The following is a 21835-nucleotide window of genomic DNA, read 5'->3' on the forward strand; positions in this document are numbered from 1 at the left end:
CACCTGGCCGCATCTAGTTATTATGTGAACTATAAAGTTGTTGAAAGTGTATTAAGTCAATGCCACATTTTTTTAAATAATGAGAAAAAGTGTATATTATCTGAAAATCACCTGCATCAGAATAATTGACATGATTACCTTTTAAACCCATTTCATTTTTCAGTATTTCTACAGGCAAAACTATTGAGGAATATTCTAGTATCACTGGCAAGGGTAGGAAAGGGGCTCTACAATATAACCATAATGAATGCTTCTGTTGTCCTGAATTTTGTTGGAGCTGTACACATTTATGTTTGTTAAGAAAGCCGGGCGCGGTGGCTCACGTCTGTAATCCCAGCACTTTGGGGAGCCGAGGCGGGCGGATCACGAGGTCAGGAGATCGAGACCATCCTGGCTAACACGGTGAAACCCTGTCTCTACTAAAAATACAAAAAATTAGCCGGGCGAGGTGGCGGGCGCCTGTAGTCCCAGCTACTCGGAGGCTGAGGCAGGAGAATGGCATGAACCTGGGAGACGGAGCTTGCAGTGAGCTGAGATCCGTCCACTGCACTCCAGCCTGGACGACAGAGCGAGACTCTGTCTCAAAAAAAAAAAAGAAAGAAAGAAAGAAAAAAAAAGAAAAGAAAAAGAAAAAGGATTTTTGTGGGAAAGTGCAATACACACAAGCAAAAACAAATGGACTTGAGAAATAAGGAACTGAAGGGGACTGGATTTTCCTGCTTTAGCTGTGAGCTAGGCATACCCCTAGAGCTTTTAATTCAGTAGATCTGAGATGGGGCCCAGGAATATACATTTTTAACACAGTCCCTAGTAATTCTAATGCCAGAGGTCCATGAGCTTCACTTTAAAAATAAATATATCCTAGTTAATGTCTTCATTATTTAACATAAACAAGTCAATGTAGAAGTTTAAAAATCAGGCTCCGGAGTTTGATGCAGATTTAAACCCCTGGACTGACATTTACTAACTATGTGGCTTAGAACGAATTACTTAATCTTTCTAAGCCTTAGTTTCTGGCCCATAAGAAATGCCCCAATATGTTAATTGCTATTATTATGTTATTATTATTATCTTAATTGGAAGATTCTTTTTTAACGAATCTATTTTTTTTTCTTTTCTATGTCAACTTTTATTTTAGATATGGGGGTACATGTGCAGGTGTGTTACTTGGGAATATTGCACCCAGGCAGTGAGCATAGTACCCAGTAGGTAGCTTTTCAATCCATGTCCTCTTCCCTCCCCACTCTAGTGCTCTGCAGTGTCTATTGTTCCCATCTTTATGTCTGTGCGTGCTTCATGTTTAGCTCCTACTGATAAGCAAGAACATGCATATTTGGTTTTCTGTCCCTGCCTTAGTTTGCTTAGGATTATGGCCTCCAACTCCATTCATGATACTGTAAATGACATAATTTCATTCTTTTTTTATAGCTACATAGTATTCCGTGGCATATATATACCACATTTTCTTTATGTAATCAACCATTGATGGGCACCTAAGTTGATTCTATGTCTGTGCTATTGTAAGTAGCATGGCCATGAACATGCAAGTGCATGGGTCTTTTTGGTATAATGATCTATTTTCCTTTGGGTATATACCCAGTAATGGGATTGCTGGGTCAAATAGTAGCTCTGTTTTAAGTTCTTTGAGAAATCTCCAAAGTGCTCTCCATGGTGGCTAAGTGCGTAAGTATTCCCTTTTCTCTGCAGTCTTGTCAGCATCTGTTGGTTTTGACTTTTTAGGAATAGTCATCCTGACTGGTGTGAGATGTTATCTCTTCATGGGTATGATTTGCCTGTCTCTGATGATTAGTGAAGATGAGTATTTTTTAATGTTTTTTTGGCCACTTCTATGTCTTTTTTGTTTGTTTGCTTGTTTTGTTTTTTTTGAGACGGAGTTTCACTCTTGTTGCCCAGGCTGGAGTGCGATGGCGCGATCTCGGCTCACGGCAACCTCTGCCTCCTGGGTTCAACCGATTCTCCTGCCTCAGCCTCCCGAGTAGCTGGGATTACAGGCATGTGCCACCACGCCCATCTAATTTTATATTTTTAGTAAAGATGGGGTTTCTCCATGTTGGTCAGGCTGGTCTCGATCTCCCAACCTCAGGTGATCCGCCCCACCTCCGCCTCCCAAAGTGTTTGGATTACAGGCATGAGCCACCATGCCCAGTCGTGTCTTTTTTTGAGAAGTGTCTATGTCTTTTGCTCATTTTTAATGGGGGCTGTTCATTTCTTGCTTGTTGATTTGTTTAAGTTCTTTATAGGTTATGGATAGTGGACCTTTGTCAGATGCATAATTTGTGAATATTTTCTCCTGTCCTGTAGGTCTTTTCATGGTTTCTTTTCCTGTGCAGAAACTATTCAGTTTAATTAGGTCCCACTTACCAATTTTTGTTTTTATAGTATTTGCTTTTGGGGACTTAGCCGAAAATTATTTGCCAAGACCAATGTTGAGAAGGGTATTTCCTGGGTTTTCTTCCAGGATTTTTATAGTTTGAGGTCTTACATTTAAATCTGTAATCCATCTTGAGTTAATTTTTTTATATGGTGAAAGGTAAGAGTCCAGTTTCATTCATTCTTCTTCATATAGCTAGCCATTTATCCCAGCACCATGTACTGAGTAGGGAGTTCTTTTTCCATTGCTTGTTTTTGTGAGCCTTCTCAAAGATCAGATAGTTATAAATGTGTGGTTTTATTTCTGAGTTTTTTATTCTATTCTGTTGGTCTATGTGTCTGTTTTGTACTAGTACCATGCTGTTTTGGTTGCTCTAGCCTTGTGGTATAGTTTGAAGTTGGGTATTGTGATGTCTCCAGCTTTGTTTCTTTTGCTTAAGACTGTTTTGGCTATTCAGGCTCTTTTTTTGGGTTCCATGTGAATTTTAGAATAGTGGGGTTTTTTTGTTTTTGTTTTTGTTTTTTGTTTGTTTTTTGTTTTTAATTCTGTGAAGAATGACATTGATAGTTTGGTAGGAATAGAATTTAATCTGTAAGTTGCTCTGGGCAATAGGGCTATTTTGGTGATACTGATTCTTCCAATCCATGAACATGGAAAGTATTTCCATTTATTTGTGTCATCTCTGATTTCTTTCAGCAGAGTTTTATACTTCTTCTTGTAGGGATCTTTCACCTCCTTATTTAGCTATATTCCTAGGTATTTTATTTTCTTTGTGACTATTGTAAATGAGATTGTGCTCTTGATTTGACTCTCAGTCTGGACATTATTGGTGTATAGAAATGCTACTGATTTTTGTATACTGATTTTATATCAAAAACCTACTAAAATCATTTATCAGTTTTAGTAGGCTTTTGGCAGATTATTTAAAATTTTCTAGACAGCAAATTATATCATCAGTGAAGAAAGACAGTTTGACTTCTTTTCCTATTTGGATGCCTTTTATTTTTTTCACTTGCCTGAGTGCTCTGGCTAGGACTTCTAACAAATCCATTTTAAAGGGACTGACTTTTGTTTAGTAAGAAAAATACTTCCTAAGCATAAGTTGGAATTACGAGGTCGTGATTGGCTTTATCATCACTGTTACTTTTATAGTTAATTTTCCAAGTGGCACTTTATTGTTATAAATAAGCCTCAGTCATATCTTTTTGCAAGTGCCTCCCTAATAATCATTTCTGAATAAAAATTTTGGCCTCTATGTTAAATTACAGTTCGCAACTTAGTTCCAGTTCACACCTTGAGCTATTATATTGGATATAACACATCTTCCTTAGGTGTTATTTACTGACCTGAAACTATTGCCCAAAGCATCTTATTTTGTCTGTATCCAGGAATTTATTGAGCCTGCATGCTATCCTGATAGAGTTTACTCAATAAAATAGAAGTTATAAAAGTTCAATCAAATTACGATCTATCAGCCATCTTACAGAACCAAGAATGTGCAATCATTTATCCAAGTACTATTTACTCAGTGCCTAAAAAATGTCGGGTGTTTGGGATCACAGAAAAAAGAAAACCAAGATTCCCACTATCATGGAGAAATGATATTCACAGTTGCGTGGGCAGTGGAAACTGAAACAAAAAAAAAAAAAAAAAAGTAATCAAATTCATTACTAAGAATTACCAAGACAGCTTTATCTGGCAGTGAGTGCTATGAATGACATTAAATAGAATGATGTAATAGAAAATGCCTAAAGGAAAGGAGCTCCTTTTGATTAAGGCAGGAAAAGGCTCTCATCTCTCAGGAGATGTTGAGCTGATGCCTGAATGCCAAGGAGGCAGCCATGGGAAATGTCAGGGGGCAGAGTGATTTAAGAAAAGAGAACAGTCAACAACAAGACCTGGAGACAGGACCATGTTTGTCAAAACTGAGAAACAGAAAGCAGGCCAATGTAGTTGAAACAGGGTGATGGAGGACAGAGCAGCAGGGGTGGAGGCTGGAGATACAGTTAGGGGCACCAAGGTAAGGCCTGGTGAGAGCCCTGTTAAAGAGAGGAAGCACTGAAGAATTTCAGCAGGGGGATGCTATAGTCTAATTTATCACGATTTCAGTTTCCCTTTCCTATTCCCTCCTCCCCTCTACCTAAGGGTGACTAGCTGTTATGATAATCGGTTAAATGATGATTAGCTGTAATATTGATTTCCACATTTCTAACTATAATGTCTGTAAATTTCTTAATGAATATGTTACATAGGCACGCACTATAACTCCCAGATCACATCCCATTTTGCTTTAGAAGATGTAGACACAAGTCATCTATTTTTGTCTCCATTGCATTTAAAGAATGTCTCCTTAAATCTGGCAATTTAGGTTGCACCAGGTGACGTTTGAGGTGCCCACCTGCGAGGGAAAGGAACGGCAGAAGCTGGCATTGATTGGTGACTCCTCGTCTTCAGCAGAGTTCTTCGTCACTGTCGCTGTCTTCGCCTTCCTCTACTCTTTGGCCGCCACTGTCGTTTACATTTTCTTCCAGAACAAATACCGGGAAAACAACCGGGGCCCACTCATTGTAAGTGGTTTTCTTTTTCAAATAACTTTTTCTGTTCCTTCTAATTTTTTTTTACTAATGCTTGAAGGACTTTGGAGTTACCTGAGCCCTTGGGGTAGGTGTTTGAAAGGAAATCACATTCTTTTTTATCCAAATCTCTTGAAGCCACAACAAAAACATGATGTCTGTCAATCTCTTGTGCTCCTGTGCTGGGAAAATATCTCCTGACTTGCTAGAAACCCCTCTGAAATAAATGTTTAGAAATCTCATGAGATCAAGGAAAGAGCAGTGAAGCTTGCTGTAGATTTAATTATAATTCCAGCGTTATGGAAATAGTTAGTCAACTATTTTTCTGATTATTTAGACAGTGTGACCTGTGCTTATTTGAAATATGTTATTCCCTTAGAATATAGAATGTGCATATATTAATAACTGTTTAGTTTGAAAATGGAGTTCTTCATCTCTGTATATCTATCTATCTATGTCTTTTTCCTACCAATTCCTTACCCTAAGCCTCACTTTCTCTTGACTTATACAATGGTCCAAGGACTCATATGAGTGAAATCAATATAGCCCAGCATTTCTAAACATAAACACACATACACCTAGGGGACACAAAACCTTTAAGAGGGTACCTAGGCTGGATAATTTTAAGGCAATAAATTTTAAATTTCACCCTTTACGTGTGCATTTGCCCAAACCCTATCTTCCTGAGAATGTCCTGTATCTGAAAAGATTTTGCTGTTGTCTTTCTTAATCAACTACTCCCATTTTACAAAAGAAAATTATCCTTATTTACCAACTCAAGTCTTACTACACAGTACATTTACAGAATATAAAACATTTGGGACACTGAAAAGGGGACCATTGAAATATTGGTGTTGGCGTTGACAAAAGTGAGTGATTCTGATGCCTAATATACTTTTTTGGATATAAGGAGGTTTACTATTTTGGGGCTTTCAATAAAATTAAAAATTCTAGTATGCTGATCAGTTGATTGATCATTAAAAAATAATTTTTGATGACAGGTTACTGTGTGATATGGGACATATAACTCAAAAAGAAAAGTAATAAATGGTATTGCTGTAACAAAACTCCATTTGTTCTCATTTATGCAAGCAAGCTTTCTCAGCATTTACATCTAAAAAAGGAAAAATGGAAATGAAATTTATGCTGAATCATGTACTATTCTGTAAATAAATAATATTTGTCAAAAAAATTACTTATTAACTGCTATGGCTTGAATATGGTTTATCCCCCACCAAAACTCATGCTGAAGCTTGATCTTCAATGTGGCAGTGTTAGGAGGCAGTGCTTTCTAAAGCCGGTTAGATAACTAGGATGAGTTAACGTCTTTCTTGAGAGACTGCATTAGTTCTCATAAGACTGTATTAGTTCTTGTGAGAGCGGGTTGTTATGAATTGAGTCAGCCTCTTTTGTCTTCTATCCCTTTTCCCACATACCCAGTTCCCCTTTCATTTATCTGCCATGTTTTGACACAGCATAAGGCCCCTCACCACAAGCCACCAGACGTGGCTGTCCAATCTTGAACTTCCCAGCCTGTAGACTATGTGCTAAATAAACCTCTTTTCTTTATAAATTACTCAGTCTCAGGTACTGTGTTATAGCCATACAAAATGTACTAAAACAGCCTATTCATCTAAGAATTGTAAATTTTCAATAAAATTTTTACTTTTTATCTTATTTTATTGAGGCACAGTCTCATGCCACCACCCAGGCTGGCGTGCAGTGGTATAATCACAGCTCACTCCACCTCCCAGGCTCAGATGATCCTCCCACCTCAGCCTCCCAAGTAGCTGGGACAACAGGTGCATGCCACCACACCCAGCTAATTTTTGTATTTTTTGCAGAGACAAGGTTGCATCACATTTTTTGCAGAGACAGGGTCTCAAATTCCTGGACTCAAGTTATCCTCCCACCTTGGCCTCCCAAAGTGCTGAGATTACAGGCATAAGCCACTGTATCTGGCTACTTTTTAAATTTAATAATTACATATTAAATTTATAATATATTTTTGTTGTTTTGGAAAATTATGCATTAATAATACTTGTAGTGATCACTCAACCTAAAAGAAATTTAATACTTAAAGTCTTAGGATCACAAGTAATTAAACAGTTAATTTAAATGTGTATATGTATTTTTGTGGCCAAAAAAAAAAATAGAGTAATTAATAATATGCTTTCCAGAAAAAAAATTATATCATGCTATAATTCTGTGAGGGAAGTATAATAAAAATACAAATTCAAAGAGAATAAAAGGAAGATATAAAATTTCTACCTGTTAAATAACTTGTTAATTATAAGAGAGTATCTGTTAATTATAACAGAATATCAAGTAACTGTTCCATTGGATACATTTAAAAATTGATGCAATAATTTTATTTTAAATATCAATTTTTTTTTTTTTTTTTTGAGACAGGATCTTACTGTCACCCAGGCTGGTGTGTAGTGGAACAATCTCGGCTCACTTCAGCCTTCACCTCCTAGGCTCAATTAATCCTCCCACCTCAGCCTCCCAAGCTCCCAAGTAGCAGGGACTATAGGCACACACCCCCACACTCAGCTAATTTTTTGTATTTTTTGGTACTGATGGGATTTTGCCATGTTGCCCAGGCTGGTCTCAAACCCCTGGATTCAAGCATTCTACCAGCCTTGGCCTCCCAAAATGTTGGGATTAGGCGTGAGCCACCACTCCCAGCCTAATACATTCAATATGCCAGAAATTACATTCTTTGCAGCTATTTGAACTTTCAATAAAAACAAAATTAGATGCCAACTTTATACAACTAGATACATAGTTTTTTACATTATTTTAGAGAGTATGTGAGTAAAATAAATTTCGCAAATCTCTATTATAGAGATCTGAACCTTAAAATAATAAATTTTGAAGGGTAACTGGGAGAATTCTCTGTTTTTAGAAATTTGTTAAGTTTGAAGGGACTAGAAAATATTCAGATGTGCAACACTTTAATATGTTAACTTAAAAAAAGAGTAACGAAACAGAATTTGAAACTTTGGGCAAGTGTTTTTTTATTTTATTTTTTTCTATCTCAAATTTGAGTTAATAGTCTTAATGATTTCAAAATGTCTTTAACAGAGTCACCAAACTTGGGCTTATCCACACCATGATGTACAGATGGACATACCTAAGAGATTGTCATGCATATACCATAAATCCAACATCCATGTTTATTTCTGGATCCCATATAAGCACACTTACAGAATTTTTAAGTCTGAGGAAATATCCTGACTTCTAAACAGAGAAGTTGATACAGCTAATCCACACATAAAGTGGGGGGAAAAAAACTATTTTGTTATAGAAAACCACATTCTACTCATATAGAATCATCTTGTAAAGGTGTGCTGCTTTATCTCTGTGTAAACAGTCTTTCCCATTAAGCGAGATATGATGAAATCCTGAATTGTGTAATACAATGGTAGGTTTTGTTTCATTATGTCGTGGGAGGAAGGAACAGAGAGAGATAATTCTAATAATCAAAAAAGAAAAGTCTCCTAGATGAAACTTCTATGATATTAAAAAACTGAAGTGCTCGTTACTTAGCAGATAAAAGTTAATTTAAAAATGAGCCTGAATCATAGGAGTCACAGAGGCAGATTGCATGTAGATCAGCAGGATGCCATTGTAGCTGCAAAGAGCAAACCACATCGATTCAAATCCCACCATGATGAAGCTGTGATTGGGGAAGTAAGAGGTGCGATGACACCATTTGTGAAGAGCAGGTTTAAGCAAATTCACAGTGTGAGCAAGGTCTCAAGAGGGTGGTGCATACTTAAGAAAACTTTCAAATACTAGAAAAGCATTTGTTCAGATGTTCACAATAGTTTTGCTTGTTTAAAACCTATCCTCTTTATTCACAAAGATGGCTACTGTATTAGTCCATTCTCACACTGCTATAAAGAACGGCCTGACACTAGGTAATTTCTAAAGAAAAGAGGTTTAATTAACTCACAGTTCTGTATGGCTAGGGAGGCCTCGGGAAATTTACAATCGTGGTGGAAGGCACCTCTTCATAGGGTGGCCGCAGAGAGAAGAAGTGAGTAAGAGAAGAACTACCAAACACTTATAAAACTATCAGATCTCATGAGAACTCACTCACTATCATGAGAACAGCATGGGGGGAACCACCTCTATGATCCAATCACCTCCCACCAGGTCTCTCCCTCAACACCTGGGGATTACAATTCAAGATGAGATTTGGGTGGGGATACAAAGCCTAACCATATCAACTACTGATCATTATTTGGGCAACTTTATTTTGATTACCATCTATTTTTTGTTGTTGTTTTGTTTCTAACCAAACACACACTTAAAAAAAAAAATTATGTAATTTGTGATTCTTCAAGTCAAACTTTGAACACGAAACTACAAAATTGCTGTAATAGGTGAACATAAACTAATTCAAGCAGTTTAAGAAATCAGATACCCTTCCAAGGTATTTCACATCCAAAAAATTAACAAATTTTCATCTCAATTTATAGTCCTCTGGGACATGACATTATACATCCTGTACAAATAAAATTAATGTTGTAGGGAAGTGACAAGGACGATAATAACTATAACATCAACCGTTATTGATTGGGTTTCTACTGTGTGTTGTGTTGAGCTAATACTCAAGACAACCCTGGTTTATATTATTATTCATATTTATAGATGAGAGAAGGGAAGCTTAGAACAGTTACCAACTCTCCCTGGTTGCATCACTTATAGGCAGAAGATTCAGAGTGTGGGCCCAAATCCAGAGCACAATTCATAACCACCATGCAAGAGGCCCAAGATCCTGATAGCCAATGTGCTATAGAAGTTAGAGGGGTGGAGATAGGTAAGACAAATTGGTATTGTTTTACTCTAGAAGCAAATAAGTCAATCTCATAATCCCTAGGCTCTTTTGCTCATTTGACTGTCATGGAGGATTTTATTTTATTTGCCTCCAAAATCCATCTGGAGTTATGGAATGACAGTCATGCATCTGTCTTACTAGAACTACTAGAGGGTTCTGCTTATGAGTGCCGTTTATCTGACTTGCAAATAGAAGATACCAAGGACGGAAAACAAACTTTAAAATGGCCAGGATAAATGTGTCTTGTGAATCACAGATTACCAGGATTTGTTCCTATGCATTTCCAAGCAGTTGTGAGCAGTTTCAGGCAGACTGGAGCCAAGCTTATCAATGGCTACTGAAAAATATTTTTTCTACTGAATATGTACGACAAGATTGCCCACCTTTAAGTAAAAATGAGGATCTGAATGCCTTTAGAAGTAACACAAGTGTTAATGATGCTGAATGATATAATAGTGAGGAAATTGGGCCAAAGAAATCAGCCAGCTACTGTATGTCACTACAGTAAATGTCTTCTTGTACAGATAAATAAATATCAGTTCTCAGAAAGCAGAAATGGCCATGCGAATGGCGCATGATTGTGAAATTGAAATGTCATATCAGGTTATATCATTTTTTCACGTTCCTTAAAGTCTAGTTTTAAAGCCAATCTCCTGCCTAGGTTACTGTGATAGGATGTTCTGAGCCATTTTCAGATCGCAAGTCTAATAATGAGGATTTAGTTTCCTTCCATATTAATGTAAAGTAGATTTTTAAAAGCAACTTATCTTACAAGGCTGACAGAATGCTTGAATGCTCTAAGAATGAGCATATTAATAAATACCATCTCGTGTTTCAGTGGATATGTATTGCAAGGGTTTTGGCTTAAAGTAACTTCTCTGGGAATTAGGAAGAATCTTGATACCCACCTTAAGATTTTGTGTAAAAGAAAGAGGCTATGTTATTCAAACTGTCCTCCCATAAAGGAGACCAGGTTGACCCAAGGCAGTTTATGGGACCAGGAGTGTTTACCAATGGCAGGCACACAGTGGTATCATGGCTCACCTTTGTTTCATGCCCAACGCCTTCCACATATTTTCATATTTCCCCATCTAGCCTCAAAACAATCCTGGGAGAGAAGTAGTGCAATGAGAATTAGCCCTATTCTGCAGATTCCATTTAATTCCTCTTTAGTGAGCACTAGACATTGGAAAATAAGTCCCTGGGACATTAGAAACCTTGCTGTTGTCAGGAAAGAAGTTAATAGCAGAGCAAGGGCACGAACTATTAGTCCAGTAATCTTCAGGGTAGTGGCTAATTTATGGGGTGCTGAATTGCAATCTTGTGTGAAATATTATTTAACAGGTAGAAACTGTTACTTCACATATAGAATGGTGTCAATAATAATGCACACATCACATGAGTGCAGTAGGGAAAGGGAGAGTTAATGCCTGAAAAGCACTTTACACAGGGAAATGCACACAGTAAGTGATAAATTAATGGTATCTGATTGCAACACTGTTATTATCATTAATTTCAATTATTCTCCTGTCCATTACTGGGTAGTCCCTTAGTCCCACAAAGGAAAATTGCAGGCGCCTTCCTTTGATTGACTGCTGCTCTCACAGTTCTATCTTCCTCCAGTCCTTCTATCCCAAGCACCTTCTTATCCCCAAATCCCCAAGGATAGAGCTTAACTCAGGACTACTTCTAAGATCACAATTGCTAGGTTGAACCATCCAATTAACCTTTGTGTTTCTTGAATCTCACTCCATTAGATGACTGGGAGGTAGACTTCTAATTTCCCCAAACAAAATAAGGTTTCTCATTTTGAACTATAGGCTGGAGCCATCACTAAGGGAAGAAAACAAGAGAGACAGATACAGAGCTGGATGCTCAAATAATCAAATGCTCTTTCCTATCAGCTACACCTTTGTTTGGGTATAATTAGATACAGAAATCAGATTTTGCAGTCTCTGAGCTATACAGAAAATGCTGAGAAAGCACTCTCTCTTCTCCCCTTCGCTCTCTCCCTCTCCCCAATTCCCCTCTGTCTTCTCCTTTCCTCTTCTCTCCACATTTCTCTCCCCATTCTCCTCTCTCCTCTTTATGTCAGTTCCGTTTCATGTCTATTTTATTTTAATAGGTAATAAGTATCTTCAACAGGCCAAGCAACGTGTATTTATGGGAGAATTAAAAGCATTTAGTCTGCTGAGGAACATTATTGAATCATTAAATCATTATAACTCTCCTACAAATGGCTTGCTAGGGATATGTAGACGGGCTTTGGTAACCTAGAGGAGGAGGTATATAATCTTGCCTAGAAGTGAGGGCACGCCCTCTCCAGGTCCCTGTGGCTGTGGACTTGTCGTAAAGACAACTCGAGAGCATCGTGAGGTTGGTGAGCAAGGTAAATGACGGGCCTTGTTCTTGAAGTTCTGCCCCAGGAACAGTGTATTTGATGATAAAAAATAATATCATTTGAAGCCCCAAAAGTGTATGTGTATGTTGTTAGTCATAGACACACCTATCAGAATCCGACACTGATTTGTGGTGGATGGGGGTGGGGATGTGTCTTTTTTTTTTTTTTTTTTTTGAGACGGAGTCTTGCTCTGTCACCCAGTCTGGAGTGCAGTGGCACGATCTCAGCTCACTGCAACCTCCGCCTCCTGGATTAAAGCCATTCTCCTGCCTCAGTCTCCCCAGTAGCTGGGATTACAGGCACACACCACCATGCCCAGCTAATTTTTGTATTTTTAGTAGAGACAGGGGTTTCACCTTGTTGGCCAGGCTGGTCTCGAACTCCTGACCTTGTGATCCGCCTGCCTCGGCCTCCCGAAGTGCTGGGATTGCAGGTGTGAGCCACCGCGCCCGTCCAGTGTGTGTGTGTGTCTCACCTCCTCACTCTCTGAAATCAGAAATGTTGATCGTGTGAAAACATATGGACTTCACCTTAAATGAACTCAATCTAAACCACTCTAAATTTTGTATCAAGTACATTTCTCTCAGCATTGACAGCACAGATGAAGGCAAATACATTAATCCATTCAAAATTTTCCCGGTGTACTCTCTAGATGTTTTATTGAATCTCACATCCTCAGCTCTTTTTCAGCTTTCTGACGATTAGTGAATTCTTAATTACAATTTAAATGAAGGTTCATTCCCACTGTATTTGGTACCACATTTCTCTAATTAGCTACTTTAATGAAAAGATGAGCTGCAGTTCTGTAGCCTCAATAAAGGCAGTGAGCTGCTTAAAGAACTCATGGTTCTTCCAGAGCCCACAACTCTTCTCATCCTTTGCTAGAGTCTGTGCCTTTGGGGGGCTGGTGGAAAATGTCTGTCCCAACTCCATCCACGTTTGTCACATTTCCTTACATTCCAGGGAACTCCTCATTCAGTTAGAAAATCAAAATCTTGCAGAAACTTAGCAAAGCCCCAGTGTGTCTTTCCTATGTGTTTTATCTTTCATTTAAAACAAACTGAAATGTGAAATGTGTATACTCCACAGCCTGGCATACCAAGAGAAAACTTGGCTTCCTTTCTCAGACAGACCAGAGGTTTTCAACTACTGTCCTATGGAGATGGAGGAGGGGGGTGACAATTTTGCCCCTGACTCAACCCTCTGCCGCTGTCTTAAGTTTGTCCTGCTACAATAAAATACCTGAGACTGGGTAATTTATAAAGAACAGAAATTAATCTTCTCACAGTTGTGGAAGCTGGAAAGTCCAAGATCAAGGCTCCAGCAGGTTCTATTGCTTGGTGAGGGTTGCCCTCTGCCTCCAAGATGGTGGCTTGTTGCAGCATCATCTGGAAGGAAGGAATACTGTGTCCTCACATGATGGAAGGCAGAAGAGAAATGGAGCAGAACATGTGGGAAGCCTCTTTTAAAAAGGCCTTAATCCCATTCATGAGGGAGGGGCCCTCATGGTCTAATGACCCCTTAAGTGCCCTACTTCTTAACATTATCACACTGACAACACACGGATTTTGGAGAGGACAAATTCAAATCATAGCATTCTGCCCCTGACCCCCAAAATCCATGTGTTGCCATGTGAGGACACAGCATTCCTCCCTTTCAGAGGATGCTGCAATGAGGCACCATCTGGGAGGTTACCTGTCCTAGAGGCTAATCAGGTCTACTTGACTTTAGCTTAGACGTTGCTTCATTTGTCTCTGAATAATTCTACTTGTGGGGAACTCTGTACCTCTCACCATGTTCATTCCTCTGGGTCCAGGAACCTCACTGCTAGCTTTTGGCTGTCATATTGTCCTCTGTCCTCTTGTGTCCCCTCTCTTAGCTACCTCCAACACACACACAAACACACTCTTCAGCCCAATCTAAACATTTCAGCTTCATAGTCTGTTTCCCCTAAGCTCTGCCTTCTTATCTAGCTGACATCCTAGAGGGAAAAATGCTGTCAACCTCATTTCCCTGTCCAGTTTTAGATATTACTCATCAAAGAACTCTTGCGTTTTTCTAGAATACTTCAGGAGCATTATATTGCTCCTGACTCCATATCTAATTATGGAATTTGAGCCAATTAAATATTTCTTAGCAACTTGGGCACTAGTTTAACTTTTACAGCCACCACAAGTAATTGTGGTAGACTCCCAAAGTGGTATAGATCAGGGAAAAAGGGGAGCAAAAATATTTTCCTATTTAATGAATAGCTATCCATAATTTATTTTTGCTAATTCATCTTGTATTGATTTTTCCTTGTGTGCCCTCAGATACTGCTGGGTTTTACTTTTCGTTTTTCAATGAAACAAAAGTTCATGTGGTGTTTCCTTTTTGATAGTAAGATAAAGCTCTTTTTCAGATTCAAGAATAATGATTATGGCTGTGTAGGCCTCACTGGATCCCAGACCCTGTTGTAGGCGCTAGGGACATGAAGTCAAATAAAACCTAGGTCCTAGCCTCAAACTATCTGCTTTATTCCTATTACCCTTGAGGGCGAAATCTGTGATGGGCAGACATTAGTGGGGAGGGATTATGAATTTGGGCTCTGGAATCAGGCAGCCTGGGCCCAAATCTCAGTACCACCATCTACCATCTGTATGACTTTGGACTGATGGTTATAGAACCGCTCTATACTTCTGAGTCTTCATCTATGAAATGAAGAGACTAATGGTTCCTAATTTATAAAGTTGTTGGTCAGAGTAAGTGAGCTATTACCCATAAAGCCACTAGAACAACACCAGGCACTCAGCAGGTGCTTATTAATGCAAGTAATTATTTTCATCAGCTTTATGATTATCTACCATCATGTCCATACTGTGCTTTCTCTGTAACTGGTGTTTATTAAATCTCATTGGACTGATCAGCTGAAACACAAGCGGATGGGTACACATTCTATTGACTTTCTCATCTTGAGAAATGCTTGGAAGGCTTCTTATTGCCCTGTTTACATCAAATGTTCTTTTTTATTATTTTTTCTTCTCTGAGCCTCTAAACGCAGCATAAGCTGCTGTCATTATAGACAAATGCAATCAGCCCTAATGTGTAGCTTCACTCTTTTCCCCATCACTCTGTTCCCCTCTCTTCAGCTATCTCACTGCCACTCTGACACTCAGATCTCATGCTTTAGGGAAAGAGGGGAGAGAGCACTGCTCCATTAAATCAGCCAACCAGGCTCCAGAGAACAGGAGCTTGAATCCCTTACCAGCTGGCAATTCTGAAAATAGTGGAAGAGTGTAAAGAATACAATAATGTAACAGGATGAAACTTGGAAATTTGGTTGGGGCATCCAGCTGAGAAACTAGTCTCAGACTTTCACTCTCCTATCATTTTTTGAAAGTTGTGAGATCTTCCCCTCCCCATCCCCCAAGATGGCAAACATCCTTACTAGTTGCTAAATTTATTTCCTTGAATCCAGAACAAGCACAAACTCACACACACAGCTTTAGCTTCACTGGGGGTCTCAGCAGCTTAAGAATGTCTTGCTCTAATACTCACAGTTCATTAGACTCTCAAACAGTTGGCACAAAGTTAGCCCTTTCCCCAGCTGGACATCTTCATTTCCATTGCTGATTAGCAGGGCACTAATAAAAGTTACAGATCCATGCAAAGAAATGCTTCAGAATTTGCCCTGGGAACAGGTAGGAAGAGACTGCAGGTAAAACTGATCTGAATCCCTTATGAGGGACAAGGTTATTGAAAATACTTGAGTGATTGGCCAAGGAGTGATCTCACCTTTGTTCCACCAGCTATCTGAGATCTGCAACTTAGAATGCTCTTCCACGTTGTTCTCAAATATCTAAGAAACATCTAATCAATTTATATGCTGTCTCAAGAAATAGACAGCTAAGCTTGAATTGCAAAGAGTTACTTATTTGTGGCCTATTGGCTCACTAGCCAATTGGCTAGTCACCACTATGGGCAGAAAATAATGCAGACTATTGACAATCTAGAAATTGCAAGACTGAAAAAAGTGAAATTATTACTGTGGAAAAAAGAACTTAGAAAAAAATGCAGTTGAGGCTTGGGAAAAGTGAGGTTAAATGCCATTGAGCTGCCACTTACTCCTGAGCACTTTCCACAGGCCAAGAATTAAATAAAATAGAAGTTATATTGGTTAATTCTGCAATACCATTAAGGCAGTTACTATTATTCCCATTTTACAGATGTTGAATCCAATTTACAGAGGTTAAGTAACTTAAATAGTGCTGTACATTGAGTGTGATACAGAGACATGCTCTTCACCACAGTGCTGTATTGCCACCTCATTTTTTACCTGGAAGTGGAGAAAAAAACCAAAAATATCTATCAGCTTATTGAGCATCTGCTGTGCACAAGACAGGTGGGAGACACAGTAGCAAGAAATACACAAGTTCCTTCTTTGGGAGAACCACCCTCTCCCACTTATATAGTCCTGGCAGATGCTCAATCACGGTGCCTCACTTGATACCTATAAGGTCAAGTGACTCAAGCCAGGAATCAAAGTCCCCTCTTGAATTTCTCTATTAAGTGAATTTCTTATTTCTATGGGATTACTTAGCTAGGAATCTGTGGGTCTAGTCGATAGTGGCCACATTGTCCATGATGTAGAAGGAGTCTATTTAAAGAATAAAGCTGAGCAGAGATAAGCAGATGCTCAAGGGGAGAGAAAGAGAGAGAGAGAGAGAGAGAGAGACAGAGAGAGAAAGGCTTACCAAGAAGAAATTGAGGCCCTGAATTCAGCCACAGCTGAAGCCAGCACATTCTAGACTTTCCAGTTATGTCAGTGGTTGAATTTCCCAATGTGATTGCTTTGATTTAGGTTTCTGATACTTGCCAAATAATCTTGACCTAAATAATTTCTATCTCTTCTATAAAATGTTATAAGCACCTATGCATCAAAAGATTATTAATGGAGATTAAATAACAAATGTCTAGTGTAATTGTTAGGTGCTAAGCAGATAGTAGATGCTTAGTAACAGTTTCTTTATCTATCCATAGGACCAAGAAAGAGTAAGATGAAGTAACTCTGGTAGTACTTTTATATTCGGTATTATTTAACTGTTTCCCTTTGTAGTGACTGCACAATATTCCATTATATTGAGATAAAATGAATTATTTCCCCAATCTCTTATTGTTGGACTTAGAATTTTACATGACTTTGAATTTTGCTCTCTCATAAGCCATTAGCCTTGCACTTTACACACATTTTAAATTATTTCCTTAAGATAAAAACCCAGAAGTTGATTATCTTCCTGATTTTGAAGGCAGAAGTTTCTAATCTTTTCCACATTAAACACATCCCTAATGTGTGACCTCTTACGTGAGTGAAAATTTTGAATTCCAACTTCTGACTATACCCCCGTCCTGAAATCTTATGTTATTGTAGAAGAGATCTCCCCCAAAGACCTACAAAGGTAATTTTCTTCCCAGAGAAGAAAAAAACTAAAATAAAAATAACTTGTTCTAAGGAGCCTGACATTGAAACATTTGCTTTGAAACTTGAGATACTGAGGAAACATCACAAATTTAATTCAAGCTGTGTTTAAGTACACAGAAGTCAGGTAAATTATCAGGGAGAAATCCCCAAGATGGGCATGAATCTGAACAGCCACGCAAGTGTAGGCCCAGTGCTGGGCTCTGCATGCCCTCAGCTTTGGCAGTATCCTTTCTCACTGAGACTCAAAAAGTGAAGTTCAAAACCATTAACAGATCCTCTGGCCAAAAATGGAAGAAAAAACAAACATACAGAAATCCCATGTGATTTTTTTTTTTTTTTTTTTTTTTAGCATAATGGAATTCTTTAAAAGTTTCATCCTGGGGTATCTCCAATGCCTGTAGTTCTGTATGTGGCAACCCAGCAGATGGTCAGGGAGTGGCAAAAGCGGTAATAGTCTATCCAACCCTGCCTGCTGCAGTTGGCCTTGGGGAGCTTCTGAATAAATCTGGTGACTCCTTTCAAACCCCCAGTTAAGCCATCTTTCACAGCTTTCGTTGGCTTTTTGTTTGTTTGTTTCACTCATTCTGTAAATAGTTGATTCAAGATTGAAAAAACTAGACCAAACTACATAGGATTTGTGTTCCTGATTAGAAGATACAGTTGGTGGAAGGCTGATTCTGGGCTTTATGAAACCCTCATGCATAAAGAGTTGGCACACTTATGGGAACAGGGCAGGTGAGGGGGCCAGGGAAAGGAAAGAATTGTTGGCATTAGGGAATATTCATGGAGACTCCCTATGGAGTAGTCTCCCTCCTCCAGTCTTCCATTCTTCCAATCCATTGATTCAAATAGAGCTGTATTTATGCCATTATATCTCTGGCTTATAGAAATAAAACCTCTCTCCTCACATCAGCATTCAAGGCCCTCCTAAGCCTTCACATACTCTTCAGAGCCATCTCCTATCATCCCCTGTATTCCATGTTTTAGCCAAACTGTACTATTTGCCATTCCCTAAGATGCTGTAAAAATTCTTGTTCTGCAAAGCTACTGAGCTGCTACCTGCCACCTGGAAGGTCCTCCTCCCCTCTCCCTCCCAGCCTATCAAAATTCAACTCATCTTCAAAGATCCATCTCACAGGCTATCTGTTCCATGAAGTAATTCTTCACTACCCATGTCCTTACTCCCAAAGATATGTGATTTCTTCCTCTTCTAAACCTCCCAGCTCTGTGTAAAAATCATTCTTTGTGCAAATCCATTACTACCTTGCACTTTCGTTGGATGTGGTTTTGTCTGATCCCACCCCCCCCCAGTAGATATCAAATATCTGAAGGACAAGGATTATTTCCAACACAGCTATCATCTCCTAAAGGCAGTATTTAAAATGAAATTAATGGCCTTCATCAAGGATAGGGCCTGAGTTTGCTCATCTACTCAACACACATTTGTTGGGTTCCTGCAAATATATATTCTAAAGGAAACATAGAAACATGTAAAAAGAACCCCCCAAAATATAGAATATGCACTCTCCAATGTCTGGGTCTATAATATTGGAGGTACCCATCACGACTGTTACAGTTTAACATCAGGGTTTTGAAAATCACAGTAAGCATCAATGTTATTAAGTCCACGCCTCAATTCAGAAGAGACTCAGCTTTCTATTTTAAAACGGTGGACTCTAATTCTTCTCAAATACTCCCTTCCACATACATATTAAATGTGTGGGAAACCTATCTAACCATGGGATCTTAAAAGTTTTACTGTTGTGCACTTTGTTCTCATTAATCATTTTGTAAGAGGAAAATTAAATTTAAAATAGTATACTTGCTGTCCCTGCAGTCTTTGCTCCTCTCTGAAAAGGTGGACTTTGGCCTTACTCTTACCTTTCTCTTTAAAATAAGTATTAATCTTTGTGCTTTTCCAAGATAAATTCAAATTTATAAACTTCCAAAACATCCTTTCAGTCACTGGTTACTAATGTTTATCTGTTTTCTGGTTGAGGGAGGTTACTTGATAAATATGTAATCAGAAAACTAAAGATTTACTCTTGAATAAGAGCCATCCTTTTAAAGACTCAGTTATGAATTACCCTCAAAGAGAAGGAAGGAATTAGTAATATTCTGTATTCAAAATTCAGAAAATTTCTAAATGCTCATAAAAAGAGAGTGATTTCCTTTCTACCACGTGTAATAAAATAAAGGTAATTCACCAAGACTTTATACTCTTGCTTTTATAAAGTAATTTGATTGATATATAATAATTTGATGATATATGAACATATTCCTAAGGTGCTTAATATTAAGTAAAACTAATGAAATTTTTCTGGAAGAAAAAAATTTTCTGGCTGGACAAAGGTGGCCCCGCTTAGATCTATGATCCTAGGACAATGCCACCGTTTCAGTTTTCTGCTTAGATGTCAGTTTCCTGTCCTCCAAAATGAGCTCCTTGAAGGTAGGACTGGTTTTGCTATCCCTGTGGAACCAACTCTAACTAGGACAGAGCCAACACAGAGCGACATTCAGTAAGTACTTATCAAAGGAATGAACTCCAAGCTCCAATGTGTGTGTGTACATAGCTGTTTAACTAAAATTCAAACCCTCACATCCACTTGACTTTCAGTCCAAAGCAACCATACATCTATGTGAGTGTTCCTCTTGGGTGTCCTGGGACAGCAAAACAAGTGGCACTTTCAGTTGTGATTTAACTCGAAATCTTTCTAATTGAGTCTTTTTACCTACTAAACCAAATTGTTCCAAAGACCTCCATTTTCATCAAAATTCCACCTTTAACTGCACTTTCTTCTCCTTCTCCTTCCCCTTCTCCTTCTTACTCTTCTTCTTCCTCTTATTCTTTTTGTATGCTCTCTTACCTACCTCTTTTGCCATGAAATTATTCAGAGTCTTCTCTCCTGTCTTAAGCATTGTTCTTGCAACAAGGATCCGACACCTGCTGACTCTGAGTAAGCCATTATGCTAGGCATAGTCACCTAAGCCTGAATCTCTCTATCCTCTCTTGCCCTCTCATTTTAAAGTTTATCTCTCCAAAACAGAAATACTTTCCTTTCCCAAAGCTCTTGAATTAGAGAAAGAGTTCAGAAATTAAATGCTGTCTCATCACTCTTATTTAGAACTACAGAATCTTTATTGGTTTGTGAAAGTGGGAAATAATAACTCGTTTTGCCATTTAAAATTGAACAACAGCTAAGTACAAGTGACAGATAGATTTAAATTAGAAAGGTTCTATTAAATCAGCCGAAGTCAAAGCCGATTTCACTCCAGGAACTGTATGCATAAAAAGGTGTAATTATGAAAACTTGATATTCTGCAACTTTATGCATATTCACTTTATGAACTTAGACCTTCAGAAGCCTCCTAGACTGCTTTCTCATTTTTAGTAAGTCTTAGAATAAGGCATGCCCTGATGGAATTAAAGGAGGGAGGAGGTTTGTGCATGCGTGATTTTTCCTCCCTTAGTTTAGCAGTAATACTAAGACAAAAAAGCAGCTATTCTGCTGGGTTTTGTGTGTGTTTTAAGAGTGCTGCAAATAAAATGAACCTCAGGGAGTCAGCAAAGAAATTATAGTTTGCCAATTAGGGGGACAACGGATCCATCAGGGAAAATATCTTATTAATTGCAGCTTCTAAAGAACATGAGTGAATCTCTCTGAAGTCACTGAGAATATTTATCTTTAGAAAAGGAGAGAATTTCAGAGAATTACCAGAAGATTTAGTAATCCAAAACCCAGGGCTATCAGTTGGGTCATGTTTCCATCAACAGAACATCATAGTGGACAATGCAGGTGAGGGGACAGTTGAGAATTAGCTCAAACTGAGCAGGTAACTCGCACCTGTCCATTCTGCATGGGTGCCAACCTCAGAACATTGTGAGGTTTCATCACACTCAAGAAAGAAGTCTATTAAGGAAAGATGTCAGGATTGTTAAGAGGCTGATTTTTGTATTCTGTTTTCTCCCACCTCCAAAATAAATATTAATGCTGTGACCCCTCAATTTCTTGAAGCTTTAAGGATGTAAAACTAGAGTGAAAGGAATCAGAATGAATGCTGTGAGCAGCTTTGAAGTCATCATCACTTTCTACGTCCTCCCTCTGTTTTATCAGTGTAGGCCTAGACAAGTTATCAATTGCCAAAGTCACACAGTTGG

General features: G+C 38.5%; 1 protein-coding gene across 1 annotated transcript in view; it reads left to right on the forward strand.

Moving 5' to 3' along the window:
* SYNPR (synaptoporin) overlaps positions 1 to 21835 on the forward strand; it is a 337496-nt gene that overhangs the window by 282728 nt on the left and 32933 nt on the right. The window contains exon 4 of the mRNA XM_033210320.1: positions 4761 to 4959. Within this exon, the coding sequence (XP_033066211.1) occupies positions 4761 to 4959 (199 nt within the window). The remainder of the gene's footprint in view (positions 1 to 4760; positions 4960 to 21835) is intronic.

The sequence above is a fragment of the Trachypithecus francoisi genome, unplaced genomic scaffold (assembly GCF_009764315.1).
Source record: "Trachypithecus francoisi isolate TF-2019V2 unplaced genomic scaffold, Tfra_2.0 Lachesis_group0, whole genome shotgun sequence".
In the NCBI taxonomy this organism is placed as follows: domain Eukaryota; kingdom Metazoa; phylum Chordata; class Mammalia; order Primates; family Cercopithecidae; genus Trachypithecus; species Trachypithecus francoisi.